At 40.8% G+C, this 19,461-nt stretch overlaps 1 protein-coding gene across 3 annotated transcripts in view; it reads left to right on the top strand.

Moving 5' to 3' along the window:
• The first annotated feature begins 663 nt into the window (after positions 1-663).
• Positions 664-19,461, top strand: part of ACTN1 (actinin alpha 1) — a 129,405-nt gene continuing 110,607 nt past the window's right edge. For all 3 annotated transcript variants that reach the window (XM_072629506.1, XM_072629507.1, XM_072629508.1), the window contains exon 1: positions 664-1,023. In XM_072629506.1, coding sequence (XP_072485607.1) covers positions 919-1,023 — 105 coding nt within the window. In that variant the 5' untranslated portion in view covers positions 664-918. The remainder of the gene's footprint in view (positions 1,024-19,461) is intronic.

Consider the following 19,461-nt stretch of genomic DNA (forward strand, 5'->3'; position numbering starts at 1 on the left):
AGAGAGGGCAGTGTCATGGTATAATCTCACCCTCTTCTAGAAGCCTTTCCCATCTCCCTCAAAGCTCATGCCCTCTGAGATTACCTGCCATTTCTATTGTATATAGCTTGTTTATACATAGATCTTTGCAGGCTGTCTCCCCCATTAGACAGTTCCTTTGAGCTCAGGGACTTTTTGCCTTTCTCGGTATGCCCAGAGTTAGCACAATGCCTGGCACAGAGTAAGCGCTCGTCGACTTGACTTGAATAGGAAGAGCACTTTCCCGGAAGTCAAAAACCCTGTTTCTTGCTTTACCAGTATCTACCCAATTCACAGGGTTGTTGGCATCAAATGTGCTAAGGAAGCGAGGGAGTAAAGAAGAGAGAAAGGGACGGTTGGGGTTAGAGGAAAGGGGGGCAGGGAGAAGAGAGAAGAGTGAGGGAAATGTTGAGGGGGAAGAGGTAAGGGGGAAGAGAGAGAGTGGGGAAAGAGGAGTGAGGAGGAAAGGAGAAGGAGTTATTCGCCCAAATCAACCTATATCAGCAACTGTGAAGCCTGATGGATATTACGAAGCCCCAATGAGAGGCGAAGGTAGCGAGTTTGGGCTGCTCAGATCAGCCAATCAAGTTGTTCGGGAGGGCTCTGTCCGTTTCTCGGCAGCGCTCCTCCTCTCTCTCCAGCTGCGTGTGCGCGAAGATTAGGTTGGAGCCCAGGTATTGAAGGAGCTGCCTTCGTCGCCGCTGCTGCCTCTTCCCGCCCCCCGCCCCCGCCCCCTATAGCCAGCCCTTCTCTCGGCTGCTCACTAGCCGCGCTGTAGCAGGGCGGAGGGGACTGCACACACCAGCCCAACTCGCCCCAGCCCAGCCCCTCTCAAACTGTGGCAGTAGCCACAGCCTGGAAAGAAGGTGGAGGACAAAATCCAAGGACGCAGATTCGACCATGGATCATTATGATTCTCAACAAACCAACGACTACATGCAGCCGGAAGAGGACTGGGACAGAGACTTGCTCCTTGACCCCGCCTGGGAGAAGCAGCAAAGAAAGGTAACCAACACCAACCACTATCCTCTTCATCCTCCCCCAGTTCTCACCCTGCTGCTGTGCTCGCCCTCCTCCCTAGCCCCTGCATCCCAGGAAGAGTCCACGGCGAGCCGTGGGAGGGAACCAGCCGAGGCTTGCAGGGGCGCTAAAGGATTGATTGGGGTGTTAGGTTTCAGGCATTTAGCAGGAAAAGGGGGTGGGGTGGGTAGATGGGTGGTAGTGGAGGAGGTGCTGGCTTGGGTTGGGCTCCACCGGTGCTTCTGTAAATTTCGTTTTCCGGGTGTGCACTGGAATAGAGAATGTGGAGGGAGCTGCGATCGTGAGGGGCGAGAGGTTGGGTTGGAGGGGAAGATTAGGCGGATTAGCGGGCAGGTTTCCTGTTGTGACCCGGATCCAGGCATTCCCGCCCCCCTAGCTCGAGTCTGGAAGGCCCAGGAGTATCGGAAAGAGATGTGGTTTGGGAGTGGGAGCGCTGAGCTCAGGCAAAGACCACCACCAATATCGATGGTTTAAGAGATCCATTCCTCCTTCCATCTTCTCATTCCCGCCCCCTGTCCATCTCTTCCATATGGCGTTCAGGGGCAGCTTGGTTTCTTTTGCTTGCCCTGTTCTCGGTATCTGGGGGTATATAATCTTAATAGCGCAGTTGTAGCTGCGTGCCAGACCCCTCTCCTTTCCCTGTCCGCTGCCTCCCACCAGCTCCCCCGGACCCACCAGCACTGTGGTCCACGTAGCTCCGACCCTGGGGCTGGCAGGGGTAGGTAGGTAGAGGGAGCGGCAGAGTCGCTTTAGGGTCTCTCCCCGAGAACGTGTAGGAGGTGGATGTGCTTGTGTATTCGTGATCTGGGGTGGGTGGGAGGAAAACGGGGACTGGCTGTGTTAGCTCGGGTACATTTTTCGACTCTTCCTAAATAAGAGGCAAAAAAAAAAAAAGGAAAGGAAGAGGTAGTTTGGAGATTTTGAGGGGCTGGAATGAGGAAAAACAAACCATTTTATTGCCCAATTTCGCCTAAGGAGAAGTTGGTTTTGCAGCTACCAACCCAGGGACTTGTATCTACTTACTACTTACCTGCTTCTGACGCTCACCTTCAGTTAGTTCCCCACCCTACCTCTACCGTCTTTCCCCCACCTCCTTTCTTACAATTCTGAAAAAAACTGTTTTTGGGGGAGAGGTGAATCCTTAGGAATCTTTAAGGTTTCTGGCCTCTGGGCACCGAGGAGGCAGTGCAGATAAGTATTGGTTTCTCCAGCATCTTTAAGGAGAGCCCTACTGTGTGCCCAAATTGCGTGTGAACTCTAGCGCGTTTAGACTCGACACCACGAGGTCAGGGACTTGTGGACTGGCTGCAGAGGTGATCCGAGAGCAGCTGGCTGCGGAAAGAGATCAGGAAGCCCCCGCCTTTACTGCCCCCTCCTCCCTCTGCTGTCGGAACCCCGCGGTGGGAGTGAGGCCCATGTGGGTTTGCCTCTCTCGGACATCCCAGGTATCCGACGTGCTACCTCGCCGACTGTCCTCCCTTTCCAAACTCACGGCTCCCGCCTCCCTTTGGCCACCACCCCACTTCCTCGGACTCCTCCCCCACTTCCCATTCCCCCAATTCCAGCTGATCTTCCGAATGGGGAGGATAGTGCGGTTTTAGGGCTGGGCTAGAAGGAGAACGCTCATGTCCAAAAATGGTAACGTTCATTCCCTTTTTTAAACTTAAAAGGAGTGGGGGGTGGGGTGGGCTCGAGCCGGCTGAACTTTTTTTTCCCCCCTTCAGCCAAAGGCATCCTGTATTAGCTCACTCTGGAATCCTAAGCCCTGAAACATTTCACTTTTAGTCACTTCATCAGACAATCAAAGGTAATTTAAAACACATACGCTACAAGGCTTGGCTTGCTGCTTCCTACGAATGTGGTAACCTTGGGGCCTGGGAGTGCCTGGCCTGCTCCCGGTTGTCTGCCATATATAGTCCTCTGTAGACTTCATTTTCTACTCCCCCCTCATTCCTTTGTAATGTAACTAAGTCACTTAATTACCTTCTCCCGTACCCCACCCTACTGCTCACTTACACTTTGGAGAAGTGTAGCTCCGATCGATGTGAGAGGAGTCAGCAGGTAAATGGGGCCATGTTAAAAAATGGGCCTATTTTCCTGGACTGGTTGGGAAGTGAGAGGAACAATTTTTTTTTGATGTTTTATTGATCTAAAAAACCAAACAGACACACAACCCTCGATTCCTATTGATGGCCCTCCTGTTATAGTCAAATAAAATAACATTAACCACATTGACCATGTGTGAAAATAGGTATGTTTCCTTCTCCAGTGATACCCTACCATCTCTTTGCTGAGGAGGCATGATTCACCATCATTCTTTTGCAATCATGACTAGTAACTTCATTAATAAGAATTCTGAATTTTTTTGTTTCATATTACTATCGTCATAGTGTAAGTCATTTCCTTGGGTTTGCTTATTTCAATCTATTTACGTTTTCTCAAATTTCTCAGGACTTTTCATATTCATCCTTTCTTAGAGCACAGTGATATTCCTTTACATTTATGTACCATAATTTGTATGGTGGTACAGTAGAAAGAGCACTGAACTAGGAGTCCCAGAAATTTTCTATATACTGCTGGGCCTGCCTTTCACTGCCTATCTACCTTGGGCAAGTCATTAACCTATTTGGACTTTTGTTTCTTCATCTAACTAAGTGACCTCTAAGGTCCCTTCCAATACTAATTATCTATTCACTCACTTGGTAAGTAATTCCTTCATTTCCAGTTCTTTGCTACCACAAAAAGTGATACTTTCATTGTTTTTGCGTATTTGGAATCTTTCCCTCTTTCTTTGACATTCTTGGGATGTTTATTTAGTAGTGCCATCACTGGATCATTGAATAAGTGCAGTTTAGTGGCTTTTGGGGTATAATTCCAAATTGTATTGCAGAATAGCTACACCATTTCACATTTTCAACTTTAATGTGCCTGCCCTCTGAGAGGGTAATTATTAAGTGCCAAAGAGAGATTGCCTTTAGTGAAGCTCTTAGAGGTTGGAATTTAGTTTTGTTTTGGGGGTGGTCGAATGTTAGGAGGTGTGGTCAGAGAATGGTCCAGGGAAAATGTGTCTGAGCTCACATGAATGTGAGGTTGTTATATTTGTTAAAATACTATATTGACACCTATTGTGTACATGGTATTATAGATACAAAGAGACTGAGTCCACTCACTCCCTACGGGACTGAAAGTCAAGTTAGGGGAGAAAAGGCACAAATGTCCTGAAATTTTGGGGTAGCACTAGAGAAAAGATACTGAAAGGGAAGAGCCAAAACATTTGTTTAGACCCCAGGTTCTCAATCTTTTTTATGTCATGAATCCCCTTGGCATGTAAAACTTATGGACCCCTTCTTAGAATAAAGTCATAAAATAAAACATAGGATTACGAATGATTTTGAAGTACAGTCATCAAAGTATTTTTTAAAAAGTTTATGGTCCTTAAGAACCCTGGTATAGACTCTGAAATTGGTTGTTTTGGATTAGCCAGGTTTGAACCAGGGCAAATAGAAAGTCTGGTATCAAAGGTAAGAAGAAATCAGCTGTGAGCACATAAGACCCACTTGTACCAAGTCTGTTTAAGGGAAAGAGCAGAAGGTGGAAGGTCTCCAACAACATGGAAATCCAGAGGTGGGAGACAGCAGATTTGTCTTAGTAGAGACTATGATGGAGGCAGTATGATGTAATGGAAAAAGCTACTGGACCAGAGATCAGAGATTTGCATTCTAGGCTTGTTTGGGCTTTGTACAGAGTCATGTGACCATGGTCAAGTCACTACTAAGTCTCTCTGGGTCCCAATTTCATTATCCGTAAATTAGAGGCATTATATCTACCCTGTTGATCTCAAAATTGCTGTGGTGAACAAATGAAATAATAAGTGAAAAGGTTTTTGAAAAAATGAAGCCTTTTATAAATGCAGGTTATTTAATATTATGCGTAACTTGGTAAGCCCTGCCTTCCACAGATACTCCAAATTGATGCATGAGCAAGAGCTGATCTGAGCCCAGAGGGAAATGGGGGATATACAGGTGAGGAAGGGAATCAGGCACTCCGAGGGTTTGGAAGAGGTTCAGATAGGAATCTAGGGGATGGGAGATAATAAATTGTTTTTTGATATACAGGCTAGAATGTGATTAATTATCCTGAACTTTTTGTATAGCTTTTTGTGTCTTCAGAAACTTACGGTACCACGGTTTATCTGTTGCTTATCATTACCTCCAGATACATAAATTCTTCAAAATAGTCCACTTTCCATCTGCCCAAATCCTATCATTCTTTGAAACCCAGCTCAAATGTTATTTTCTGCCCGAGGCTTTCCCTAGATCAATATTATTAAATCTGATGTTGCCCTTCCTTAGACCCTAGAGCAGCCTGTCCTTAATACTATACAGGTAGTCAGCAAAGGTGGAGCCGGCAGTGTGACTGGAGCAGAAAGGATACATTAGACCAGGAAGCTGGAGATGTGGGTTCAAATCCCAACACTGAATCTGACTATGATTAAGATAAGTTAGTTTCATCTTTTGGGGCCTCAGTTTTCCCCTTTGCAAAATGGGGATAATAATATTTCTAACTGCCTTATATGCTTGTTGTACAGAAAACCCTTTGTAAATCTTAAAGTGCTTAGTGAATGAGTTGCTATTGTGCATATAATTTGTATTTTCTCTAGATTGTAAGTTATCAGAGACTTTTAATTTATTCATCTTTGCATCCATGCTGCTCCTAATAGAGAGCGTTTAAATCTAGTCATTAGTAATAAATATTTGTTGAGTAAATTTAGAAACTGAGAGTCGGGTGAAGGGACTCCAACAAATTCTCAGCAGGTGATAGTTAACCATTTTATCTTTATCCAGCCTCCTCATCCTCCTGGGTTACTGAAGGGACAAAAGTTTAAGGCTGTTTAAGGCTCATTTTCTGGACAGTGAAAAAACCACATCATACCTGTGCAACTGTAATGAAACCCCTCCTTTGGCTATGTTAAGTGTGTCAAGCTGGCAGATGAATAAGGATTAGGAAATTCTTGATTTGGAGCTTTAGGAGACCTTGGTCAAATTCCCTCAGTTTATAAGATGAAGAACACATGAAGTGAGTGACCACAATTACACCATGGTTAAAAAAAGGTAGTAAGTAGAAGAGGTAAGATTTGAACACAGTTCTTCTGACTCCAAGTCCAAAACTCACATTGGCCTGGGAAATCTAAAAATTTTTAAGGTTTGCAAAACACTTTACAAACATTATCTCATTTATTCTCATAACAATCCTAAAAGGTGCTCTTATCTCCATTTTACAAAAAAGGAAACTGAGGCAGTCAGAGAAGTGACTTGCCTAAGATCACACAGCAAGGAAGTAAGCATCTGAGGCAGGATTTGAGCTCAGGTCTTCCTCCTCTAGGTCCAGTGCTGTCTGCACTATTACCATCTAGTTGCCCCCTAAAGATGAATGTGTCTAAAAGAAGTAATTCTACTACGGTGCTCTCTAGGAACTGGGCAGGGTCTTCCACTCATTTTAACTTAGAGACTCAAGAAATCATTGGTGATGCCAACCAGGGTATTATGGGTATGAAAAAAAGATGAACTGAATTGGTTTGTTGTCTTAGGTGACATTATTTCCATAAGCTGAAAGAACCCTGTCTGCTTCTCCTACTGCTCTAGAGTGTGCAGGGCAACCATTTTTACTTTTAGAGGTGCCCTCTTTCAATTGCAGTGGAAGCCCATAACTGTTATCTCCTACTCTTAGGCCCATCCCATCTCAGAAGCTATCTCTTTCAATGCCCTCTTTTTTTGGTTGAATAACTTTGCTATTTTGAGTGACCTCATCTACAAAATGGAGATGTTGATAAAAATCCAACAGATATAATACATTGCTTTCTTCCTTGCCTCTTCACAGAAAATTCAGGATGAACATAAGATGATATTACAGTGTTATAGAGCTAATTATCTTAGTAGTGTTGCTAATCCCAGTAATTATAACTAATTACTGATTCAGTGACATGCATATGAAAATGCTGAAGCACCATAGAAATGTAAACAATCATTATTACTGATAGGAATTCCTTTAAAGTACATTCAACATGTTCAATCTGGGTCCTACCTCAAAGGCTAAATTGTCAAGTGTTTTCTTTCAGGCCCATTGTAGATAATCTACTCCTGAGTTGTCACTTTGAATAGTGGAAAGAGTACTCACTTGGAACACCTAAGTTCCAATCCCAGCTCTGCTCTGCATGATTGATTTTGGGCACTCAGAAGGTTGGTCTAAATGAGCTCTAAGATTTCTTCCAGCTGTGACTCCAATGAATCTCTTAAGGACTTTGCTTAGTGACTCTTTCCTTTTCAGAATCTTTGCCCATAACCAACTGAAGATTTGTCCAGATTTCAGAGCCTGGGTAAAGGTGTCAAAGACTTCTGAGGCTCCTATGTCTTTTTTGTTTGTGTTGATTGGTGCTTCCCAAGTGTGAGATGGAAGATGTTATTCCTGATAAGAGAGGAGCACTGGACACCATTTATGCTCAGACTAACAGCAGGCAGATTTTTAATCCAGGGTTAGCTGCTTGGGGGTTACCTAGGTGGTATTACTACTTGGGGAAGCCCTGGAAGTACTTGGAGGAAGAACTAGATTTTGAAGAATGGCTGAGGAGTGCTTTTTACTACTAGAATTATCATGAATTTTTTTTTAAGAGTCTTAGCTCATTTGACAGCAGTAAAATTAATAATAAATGACCTTATATAATCCTTTAAAGTTCATACAATATTTAAATATATTTGCTCATAAGCTTTTTAAAAGAGAATTGAGGGAAATAATTTTTTAAAGCTGACGTTTCTATTGAGTCTGTGGGGCAGAGGTGGGAGGTAGTAGTGGTATATGCTTGAGAGCCTAGGGAGAGGCAAGGACACATGTAAAAGTCTTCCACTTGTTGTAGACTGAGGACTAATTCTCTGATTAGGGTTCTAGCTTTCCTTTACCTAATTTTCAAGGAACCCTTTCTAAGACTTAAGCATAAAGATAACTAACAACGCAAAACAGTAAGTAATAAAATAGCAAGTGAAGAGGGTGCTGGAGATGCTCAGAGAACAGAAAACAGTGTGCTGGGACAACTATGAAATTTGTGGTCCACAAACATTGATTAAATACCTACTCTGTGCTAGGGGAGATGACTCTTCCTCCTTTTCCGTACACACACGTGATTTCTTTGGTGTAAGCTCTGCAATATAGTCCTTTTTTAAAAAATTTTTATTTTAGGCAATTGGGATTAATCATTTTGCCCAAAGTTATGTGACTAGGATGTATCAGAGGCCTAGACTCGAATCCAGGTTTTCCTGATTCTGGCAGGACTGTCCTCTGTTTTCTTCACCATATTGCTAGTGGATTCAGATGGCTCCGGAGAAGTGAGGCTAGTGATCTGCACAGCCCAGCCCTCCGTCACTCAAAACAAAGTCAAGAGCAAGTCATGTCGTCATTTCTCTGATAGCATGGTCTTCTTCAGCAATGAACAACCAACACAGTAGACACAGCTGGCTGAATGATGGCTCAATTCCTCCTCTTCTGTCTGCCTCCGCCTCCCCTTTCCTCTCCTCTCCAAAGGAAGGTAAATTTGGATGGCCAAAAGATGCCCAGTTGACTTGGGTTTTACTGGCTCCTTCCCTTCCCCTTCCTGTCCTTTCCCCTGTCCTGTCCTTTCCCCAAATCTTAAATCTACTGCACTTTTTCTTGGCCTCATTAAAGGGGCCATGCCCTGCCTACTTCTTAAACAGGCCTATTCAAAGAATGGGCATTGCCTCACCCTGAGTGAGTACCTGCAAAGACCTTGGCCTAAAGGGCCCAAGGTCTCCCAGTGCATCCTGGGTCATCTCCAGTCATCTTGATGAATATCTGGTCACTGGATCCAGTTGGCTGTGGAGGAGAAGTGAGAGTAGTGACTGCACAACCCTCCTTCATTCAAAACAAAGTCAAGTCCAAGTCATGTCATCATTTCTCTGATGGCATGGTCTTCTTCAGCAACGAAGGACGAACACAATTGCTAGGAGATCTAGAAGGATTAATAAAATACAATTTCAGCTCTCATCAACAAGAAAATCTACAGACAAGGGAGATAGGACCTATGCAAGTAATTATCTGTTAAAAACAATCAAACTTGTGCAACAAAGAATGTATTGTGAGTTTCAGGAAGGAAAGAATGTTTCTAACTGAGGGAATCCGGGGAAAAGCTTTCATTAGTTGGAGAATGTGGAGGGAAGGGTGGGGATAGAAAAAGGTGAGGCCTTCCCGATCTATAGAACTCTATGAACAAAGAAAGGCCCAGGGATGGGAAAGCACAGGACAAGTCCTGGGAACTGGGAAGCCAAGGGGTGGGGAGCAGTGAAAGGATAAGCCTGCAAAGTCATGGTGGCAATGGGACTTGTGTGCAAAGTTATCAAATAGCTTAGAGGAAAACATGTTGGAAAAGACTCACCTTTCCCTGCTGGTTCTTGTGGGGGTGTATGTGAGAGAGAGTGAGAGGGTGGGAAAGAGAATTCAGGCAGAGTGATGAGTAACCCGTGTGGGCGCAGGAGCTGTCTCCCAAGTACACCTCCCCCTGGTTTTCTCCCTTCAGGCTGACTGCTGGAGCCTGTTGAATGCTGCTTCTGTTTTTTCTCTTCCCACCTATTGTTTTTCCTCTCTCTCTGTCCCTTCCCCCATCACACAAGGCTTACTTTTTACCTATGCAGGAGGTCAGGCTTAGCTTCTGGTACAGGTTGCTGTTATCAAGTGCCACAGTGATTGTTTTAAAAACTTGAAATAGGCTTCATGCCAGACAAGCCAATACCTCCTACACAGGTTTACCTGGATAGGACACTTAGGGATAGGGAAAATGTCCTGAAAGACAGTGCTAGTGAATGAAAATGGGGACACTTGGCCTCAGGACCTTACCTGGGAAACTTGACATTCTGCCCCATGCTCCTGGTCACCCTGTCCTCAGAGTGGGTGCTGAGCCCACTGCCTTTATCTCTTGCTTTGAAAGGGGAAGTAGCCGGCAGACAGAGTGTAAGTATGTTCAGGATCTACTTTGTTGCAGGGTCAGCCTACTGTCCTTCTTACGAGGGGTTCAAATCTGGCCTCAGACACTTAGTAGCAATGTGACTCTGTTTGCCTCAGTTTCCTCATCTGTAAAATGAGCTAGAGAAGGAAATAGCGAACTACTCTAGTATCCTTACCCCCCAAAAAAACCCCAAATGGGATCAATAAGAATCGAATTTGACTCAACCACAAAAGAGGAGATGAGAAGTATAATGAATGATGAAGTACCTTCCCGGGGAGCTACTGCCTGTGGCTTGCCTGCCACCTATTAAATGAAGCTTAGTCCTATAAATGAAGTTTATTAGGGAGGTGGAACACAGCTAAGCCTATTCTTTTAGCCCAGGGGTGGGGAACCTATGGCCTCAAGGCCACATTTGGCCTTTTAGGTCTTCAGGTGTGGCCTTTTGACTGAGTCCAAGTTTTAAAGAACAAATGCTTTTGTTTAGGGGATTTGTTTGGTGATGTTTGGATTCAGTCAAAGGCCCTCTTTTCAGGACCCATGTTGCCTTGAGGTCATAGGTTCCCCACCCCTACCTTAACCTGCCCTACCATTTCAGAACTGTGACTCTCCAGTCCTGTGTTGTCTTTCTGATGGTGGCATTACTGGATAGTTTATGGGATACAGGTCCCCATGGAGATGTCACCCAACAACCTAGTTTCCCCTTAATAATACATCCTTTTGTCAGTGATTAAGGAGAATTTTCAGTCTTTAACAAGGTTAAAGAAGTGACCGATGCCAACCCTTTGGATTGGGGCCCAGTTATTGAATATTTCCCAAGAAAATCAGGTTTCCCTCTCTTTCAGACTAAAATTTGTATTCATTTCAGGCTTCAACTCCAGATTCTCCAGTAAACTTCTTTCATAGTTCAGGTGGGGAGAAACAGGAGGAAGACCTTAATGTGTTTTCCCTCAGCTCCTGCTTACTTATGGGCCAACTGTGCCTGCTCAAAACTATAAAATTTAGAGGTTGGAGGAAACATAAAGATTAGCTGGTTGAAAAGCAGACTGGCTGAAAACAAATAAATTAATAAATTTTGGCTCAAAAAAGTCTAAAAAAAAAGAAGTCTGAGTAAGAAAGAGGTGATGGCTTTAGTGGTAAGATTTAGGATAGAATGAAAACAATGCTGGGTCCAGGGATCAAGAGACCTGGACAATTACTAGCCATGTGATCATGGACAAGTCACTCAGCTCACTCTCTTAATCCTGGTTGGTTCATTTATAAAATGGAAACTAACTAATAGGGGACTTGGAGGGGAGAACAAACATTTATTAAGCACTTAAAATATTAGTAAAGAGCTTAGCACAATCTCTTTTGGACTGCTTATTTCCTAGTGCTGTGAGGAAAGTATTCTATTTCTATAATGTACTTTTTTGCTGTATTAAAGTATTGTCTGTTTTACAAGGCAGCTAGATGGTGTAGTGGATAGGGTAGTGGACCTGGAATCAGTAAGAACTTACTTCAAATTCAGCCTCAAAAGGACACTTATTAGCTTGTGTGACCCTGGGGAAGCCATTTAAACTTCTTTTTGCCCCAGTTTCCTCATCTGATAAAATGTAGATGCCTATTTCTACCTTCTAGTATGGTTGTGAGGAAAAAAAGTCATAATATTTATAAAACATCTTGTAAATCTTAAATCATATATATGTATGTATGTATATCTCTGCATATATATGTGTATGTACACACACACACACACACACACACACTTTATCATCACCATTTACAAATTTGGCTTGGAATTGCCAAGAATATTTGCAGAGGGAGGTTATGTTGTGCAGAGAACTATTTTATTTTGAAATCAGAGGATATGGGTTAAGATACTGTCTTAATATCTTACTACTTCTTAATAGAGCAGGGGATCTAGAGCTTTAGAATAGCTTCATTGGAGGGGGGCTAGGGACACAGTGGCTAGGATCTGGAGTCAGGAAGACCTGACTTCAAATTCATTCTTAGACTTTTAGTAGTTGTATGTTCCTAGGCCAGTCATTTAACCTTTTTGTGCCTCAGTTTCCCCTTCTGTAAAATGGAGATAATAAGCACCCACCTCCTAGGGTCGCATGGATCAAAGGAGATATTTGTAAAATCCTTCCTAGCAAGTGGCTAGCACATAACACGGTAGGTACTTACCTTCCAGCCATCTGCAAATTACTTTCAGTTTACTCTTTATTCTAGTTTCTTCCGTATTTTCTTTCCTGTTTGTTCTGTTCATGGCATATTTGTGCATATTTGTTTGCTTGTTGCCTCTCCCTTTAGGCTGTGAGTTCCTTGAGGGCAGAGGATGCCTTCTGCCTCTTTTTATATCCCTAGCAACTAGCACAGTTCCTGGCACATGGGAGGCACTTAATAAGTACTTAGTGACTATTAAAGTAGATGGCCTCTATTGTCTTTTTCAGCTCCAAATTTATGATTTTGTGATCCTTTTGCAACGCATAGTTTATCGTTCAGACATGTCGTAACTCCTCGTGACACCATTTGGAATTTTTTTTGGCAAAAATGCTGAAGTGATTTGCCATTGCCTTCTCCAGCTCATTTTACAGATGAAGAAACTGAGACAAAGGGGAATGAGTGACTTGCCCAAGGTCACATAGCTAGTAAGTATCTAATTTGAACTCAGGGAGAGATGAGTCTTCCTGATTCCAGGCTCTGCACTCTATCCATTGTGCTACCTACCATATCCCAGTGCATGGGGACGTGTTTAGTCTGACCTTCCTTATCCTCATGTTCTCCTTGGAAAAATGTTTGTGTAGACCTGCTTTAAAAAATATCTATGCATGGATACTTTTGGGGATTTATGTCACATTTGTTTCTGAACATATCGCTGTCCTGTCCCCTTCTATCCCCTCTCCTGGAAAAAAAAGCATTTCAACAAGACCAGGCAGTGTATCACCTGAGTAATCTTACAAATAGTCTTAACAGTACAGGCATTTCATCCATAGTCCCTTGCCTTAGCAACAAAGGGAAGATGGTGCATTTTCTCAACTCTTCTCCAGGGCCAAATTTCAAGACCTGCTTTAGAAAGATTATTGAGTAATGCACTTGGGTCTGAGAGGCTAAACACTTCCCTCTCAGTACTCCTCCTCTTGTTAACAAGAACTAAGGGTGGCCTGAACCTCCCCAAACCTTTTTCTTGGTGGGGGAGGGGAGAAAGAATGTGTTTATTTTGGGCCTACAGTGTTGAGGGGCGGGATTAGTGGTAGGGGTATGCATTCCACTGCAGAAGGAAAGTAACAAGCAGTTCTCTGTATGTGCCTAGCAACAGTGGGGAACAGTGTTAAATTCTTTAGGTGCTCATAAGGCAAGGGTAGTTAACTGAGAAGGGGGTGGTCGAAGTGCAGCTTCCTATGATGGTGAGGGGCCTTCTAGCGACAGCTTCCTTGGTCACTGGCCTATACTGAGACACCTACTCTCACAGCTTAATTCTGGCTCTGCTTTCTGAGATGATGACTCTATTTTAAAATCTGTCTATTCACCCAATAGGAAAAAATGATGCCAACACCCCAGTACTAAAAATATCAATACTGTTCCTCTTTGGGGCAGTGATTCTTAAACTGTTTTGTGTGTATCCCGGGCTACTTTGGAAATTTAGTTAAACCTATAGACTCCTCAGAATAATGTTTTTAAATTCACAAAATACAATATGTAGGATTACAAAGGAAACCAATTATATTGAAATATAGTTATCAAAATACATTTTTTTAAAAAAGTGCATAGACTTCACATTAAGAAATCACATCACTGGGATTAATTCAAAACACTTCATAGACTAAAATGATGCTAGGATGTTCAAGTCAAAAACCACAGATTAAGCAGCTACCATATATGGATCATTTTGTTACCCTGGAGGAAGAGCCAAGCACAATGAATAAGACTGACACTTGCTCTTAGGGAATTTATAATTTGGCAGGGAATTGAAATGATGGGAAATAGAACTTAAGTGTGATAAATGCCTAAGAGAGGTGCAGAGTTATATGAAGTGTGCCTGGTAGATAGTAAGCATTTATTAAATGCTTATTCACTGAATGTTGATTGAGAATTCAAGACAATTTATGACTGAAGAAAAGCAGGGAAGGCATCATGGATGAGCAGACATCTGAGTAGGTCATTATGTAAATGCATATATTGCCCCAAATGTAATGGTGGAGATTTATTTTGATTATGAATCGGCTAATCCAGACATCTTTTTAAAAATTTGTTCATTTATTGATATTTTTTATACCACCTTCATTTCTGACTATATCCTTTTATGTAGTGAGCAAATCCTTTTAACAAAGAACAAATAATTGGGGGCCAGCTTAACAAAAACCAAACAGTGCATCTACTAAATCTTATTAGATACAATATTCTATACTTCTGAATAAAAAAATGAGACAGATGTATTTTTTTTAAACTCTCTCCAGGGCCAAACTCAATTAACAAGTCTTGATTGAATGCCTACTCAGTGCACCAAAAGAGGATAGGACACTTCTCTTGCCCTTAGAGCAGATTCCTGGTGAACAGACAAGATTTAAATTTGAACAAAATGTAAGAAGATAGCTAGGTCATCAAAATCTCGTCCAGATGACTATCTTGTCTTGATGAAGATACCAAAACAGAAGAAAGACTTTTCCACTTTCAATGATTCTAGCCAAACTAGATCTCCTAAAGAAAGGATCTCCTTAAATTTTCCATGTGTTTTTTTTTACCTTTTATAACTAAAGAATTGGTCTCAAAAGAATTGTCTTTGTACTCTCAGGCTGAAATCAGTCCTCTTTTCTGTATAGTACTCACTTTCTCTTTCAGTCTATTTGTAGACCCTCTCCTTGTTTAATCTTTGGTCTGCTAACTGTTTTTGTTGTTGCTCACTTGGGTGGTATAGCTGCTTTGAGCCAAATAGATTAGGATCTGAGTTTTATTTTATGTTTAAGGTTAAAAAAATGCAGTGTTTGTTTTCTGGTTTGTTTTTTTTTATCTTGTTACGACTCCTATGAGAATCTTGAGAAAAGTTTTGGGGCAGTTGAATTACTGAGCTTTTAGCTGTTGAGTTTTTAAAGACCAATCCAAACACCCCCCTCCCAAAAGCCCCAAATGACAGTAAAATCCTTTCCACCTTCCCCAGTAGTCCTCCCCCACCAAGCCTATTGAGGGAGTGAAGAGGCATCCAGGCAGGACCTCTTAAGTTATCAGTTCTTAAACTTTTTGATCTTAGGACCTCTTTACGTTCTTAAAATTTGTTGAGGACCTCTCTCTCACTCCCAAAGAGCTTTTGTTTATATTGGTTATAGCTATAAATAGTTACTTTATTAGATATTAAAATGTCAGTATTATTATGAAGATAATTTTAACTTTGAGGACCCCCTGAAGGCATCTCAGAGAGCTCTAGTGATCCCCAAATATATGCTGGTCCAAATCAATAACTTTACTTGGCAATATCTCAGGGTTTAAAAGAAATCAGGGGATGAACTTTAAAGGCATTTCTCAAGCTAATTCTCCCTTCTGTTCTCTTAGGTTTCTATGGGAATCGGTGTGGAGGTGGGGTGGAGTGAGGGGTGGTGCTTGGAGTATATTTGGGCACAGGGCTGAGCTCTCTTAGATTAGTAACATGAAGAGTGGTTGAAGGAGAAGATTATTATGGTCTGAAAAAGGAACATATCCAGAGGTCTGTGGATTTATTTTTTTAAACGACATCTGTAAAGGTGATTATTAATGAGACATAAAAATAGTACTACGTTTAACTCTATCTTCATATCACCTAGAACAGGTATGGGGAACCTTTTCCATGCTGGAAGGCCATGTTACTATTTGACTGTAATTGCATAAGGCCACATTCAAGAAACTTCAATTAGGTATACTTAAAAATGTACATTATTTTGTAAAAATATAATTGCTACGTACTTAATCATTTTTTTTTTTTTTGCTTTTTGGAGGGGAAAAGGCAAGGCAGTAGGGGTTAAGTGACTTGCCCAAGGTCACACAGCTGGTAAGTGTCAAATGTCTGAGGTCGGGTTTGAACTCAGGTCCTCCTGACTCCAGAGCCAGTGCTGCCAACCACTGTGCCAACCAGCGGCCCATGTACTTAATAATTTAAAAAAATGAAAACTATTTGTTAATTTTAAAGTTAACTAACCTTTTAATGACTTTGTTGTGTCTGCTTTTTGTTGGAAAGCATTTGAATATTTGGTTGCAGCATGGAGGTCCGCAGTTTCAGTTGATCTTCTACATGGGTATCAGTCATTTGTGATCTTTATGGTCTCTTAATTTGGGTTAGGTAGAAGAATGTAGATTCCCAACAATAAGTGGCTGAAAAGCAAGAAAGCATTTTTTTTGGCATGTTGCCAAAGGCTTGGGTATTCTACTGCACTTTTCTGTATTTCAACTGAATCTTTTTTAGCATCAAACAATTACTTTAAAATGTCATCTACTGAGAGCTCAATGAATTCCGTCAGTAGTTCTTTAGGTGCCTTGGTGATATCAACTAGGTGAAGCTGAAATGCTAATTTGAGCGTGATATGATTCTCAAAGTCAGTGAACCTTTCATTGTATTCTCCAATTAATAGGTCTATAATAGCTGAATATTCTTCAAATGGTTCTCATATATCATCCTGCTCATCAATGACCTTTGCTAACTGGGGAAGAAGTTCATTGGAAATTTCTTTTTGAAGAAATGTTTTGAAAAAAGATTGCTTTAGGGTGAGTGGGGAGGGAGGAAGGGAGAGAATGTGGAACTCAGAGTATTAAAAACAAATGTTAAAAATTGTTTTTACATGCAACTGAGAAATAAGATATACAGACAATGGGGTATAGAAATCTATCTTGCCCTTCAGGAAATAGAAGGGAAGGGGATAAGAGAAAGGGGAGATGATAGAAGAGAGGGCAGATTGGGGGAAGTGGTTTTCAGAATGCACACTATCTTAGGGTGAGGGGAGGGGAGAGATGGGGAGAAAATTGGTCACTCAAAATCTTGTAGAAGTGAATGTTAAATTAAAAATAAATTAATTTTAAAAAGTAAAAAACTTTTAAACTAATAATTAAATTTAGAAGTTTTTTTTAAAATAACAAATAGATAAAACACTGGCTAATTTGATTTAGAAAAAAGAAAAAAGTGAAATTTTACATATCAAAAATGAAAAAGGTGAATTTACAACCAATAAAGATGAAATAAAAGCAAAAAAGAAAAAAGAACTTTTTTTGAAATGCATGGATTTCTTTTTACCACATGTCATATATGGACTTATTGTTTTACCTTCCAAAAAAATATTCAAGTCGTTTTAATTTGACATCACACAGAAATACAGCATTCTTATGGAAATCTTCTTTCAATAATTCACATTGCTTATTCTGTTCTTCATAAAATTTAACAGTCTGTTCTCCAGAGAGAAAATTTTGGTTAATACCTGTCCCTGTGATAGCCAGTGTACTTTAGAATGATATGGCAAATCTAAACTGAGTACCTCATGGTTCACCTTTAGCATGCTGTAAAACTGACAGTGCCATGTTGCATTTGCTTGAATATAGTTAACAGTACTTATAACTTGTTGCAAAATATCACTTAAAATAGTATCTTTAGCACAGAGATTTTACAGATGCAGAATGCATTGAAAAGAAATGAGAGCATCTGGAGCTGCTAATATTTTTTTTTTTAATCTGTGCAATAAACCCTTCATATTTTGCTGTCATGGAAGGTACACCATCTGTACACACAACTAAGTAAATTTATCAAATTCAGTCCACTTCCACGACAGTTATCTTGAAAGTTGTTGAAAATATCTATTTCCCTTGTTCTGTTCACAAGAATGCCCAAAGCAAGTAACTCTTCGTAACAAAGGAAATCTCCTGTTATGACCTGAATGAAGTATAAAACCTGTGCCGAGTCAATAGTATCAGTTGATTCATCCAAAGCGATTTAATAATATATTATTATTATGTAATTATAATACGTTACTTCCCTTCAAAGTCTTACATGATGGTCTGTTAAGTTGAAGGCTGATTCATTCTGCCGATCAGTTATGGTTCTTGAAAAAGCAGTTGTTTGTACTTTGAAATGTTGTTGGGGGTCTAAACATCCTACAACTTTGACAGTGCATTTTTTTTTACAATTTCTAAATCTCAGTGAATGGCTTCCCTTTTTCCCCTGAGTATGTAAGCTACTTTATAAGTTGCTTCAGTGGCATTATTTCTCCATCTTACTGCTGCTTGAAAGAATTGTCTTTGGTTTTGCTTTTCATCTTTTGATTTCTGCAATGCAACCTTTCTCACCTCTCCCTCTAATTTAAAATATTTGTGGTCTTTATGAGTGTTATAATGCTGATGAGCATTGAATTTTTTTTATGTTAATATTGCAATATCACAAAGCAAGCAAATCATCTTTAGCAGAAACAAGGTAATATTGCAATTCCTTATCCTCATTAAAAAAATCTATTTTCTTCCTTCACTATTTTCTTGGTTTTATTTGACATGATGGGCTGTTAAGGAGACAGAATTAAAATGTACCATTGAGTTGTGCAACTATTCACAAATTCTACTTCAAACAGAAACACAGTGTACTGTTGTCAAAAGCTGATAACAGACTCGTGCACTTGACCCCCATAAACTCTCATCAACCAGCCTTGTATGGTAGTGGTGGTAGTCAGGCAGGGGAAGTTAGAACTAAATAAAGAGTGTAGCAGCCATCAATTTAACCGTTATAGTTTACCAATGTTCTAATTGTGCCAGTCAATCGGGGAGGATTATTTTGTTGAAATTTATTTTGTTTTTTGGTTTTTTAAAAATACATTCTTTTTAAAAACCAAATAAAAATAGAAAAGATGAACAAAAACGTATTAATAAAAATAAAAGGATTTGTTCTGTAAAATTTGGGTTCAGTCAAAAGGCCACATGTGGCCTTAAGGTCAAAGGTTCCTCACTACTGACTTAGACTGGAGGAGTGGGTGGCCCCCCTTTTTAAAAAATATTTTATTTTTTCCAATTACATGTAAAGACAATTTTTAACATTTATTTAAAAAAAATTTTGAGTTTCAAATTTTCTCCCTCCCTCTTCTCCCTCTCCTTAAAAAGAAGAGAATTTTAAATGGGTTATATTATGTGCAATCATGCAGAGCATATTAGTCATGTTGTGAAAGAAATAGACCAAAAAGGGGGGAAAACGTGAAAAAGATAAAGTGAAAATAATATGCTTTGATCAGCATTTGGACTCCATCAACTCTTTCTCTGAATGTGGATAGCATTTTCCATCATGTGACCTTTGGAATTGTATTGCTGAGAAGAGATAAATAGCTGATCATTGTACAACATTTCTGTTACTTTGTATAATGTTCTCCTGGTTCTGCTCACTTCATTTTGTATCAGTTCACAGAAGTCATTCCGGGTTTTTCTGAAATCTGCCT

The sequence above is a fragment of the Notamacropus eugenii genome, chromosome 1, assembly GCF_028372415.1.
Source record: "Notamacropus eugenii isolate mMacEug1 chromosome 1, mMacEug1.pri_v2, whole genome shotgun sequence".
In the NCBI taxonomy this organism is placed as follows: Eukaryota; Metazoa; Chordata; class Mammalia; order Diprotodontia; family Macropodidae; genus Notamacropus; species Notamacropus eugenii.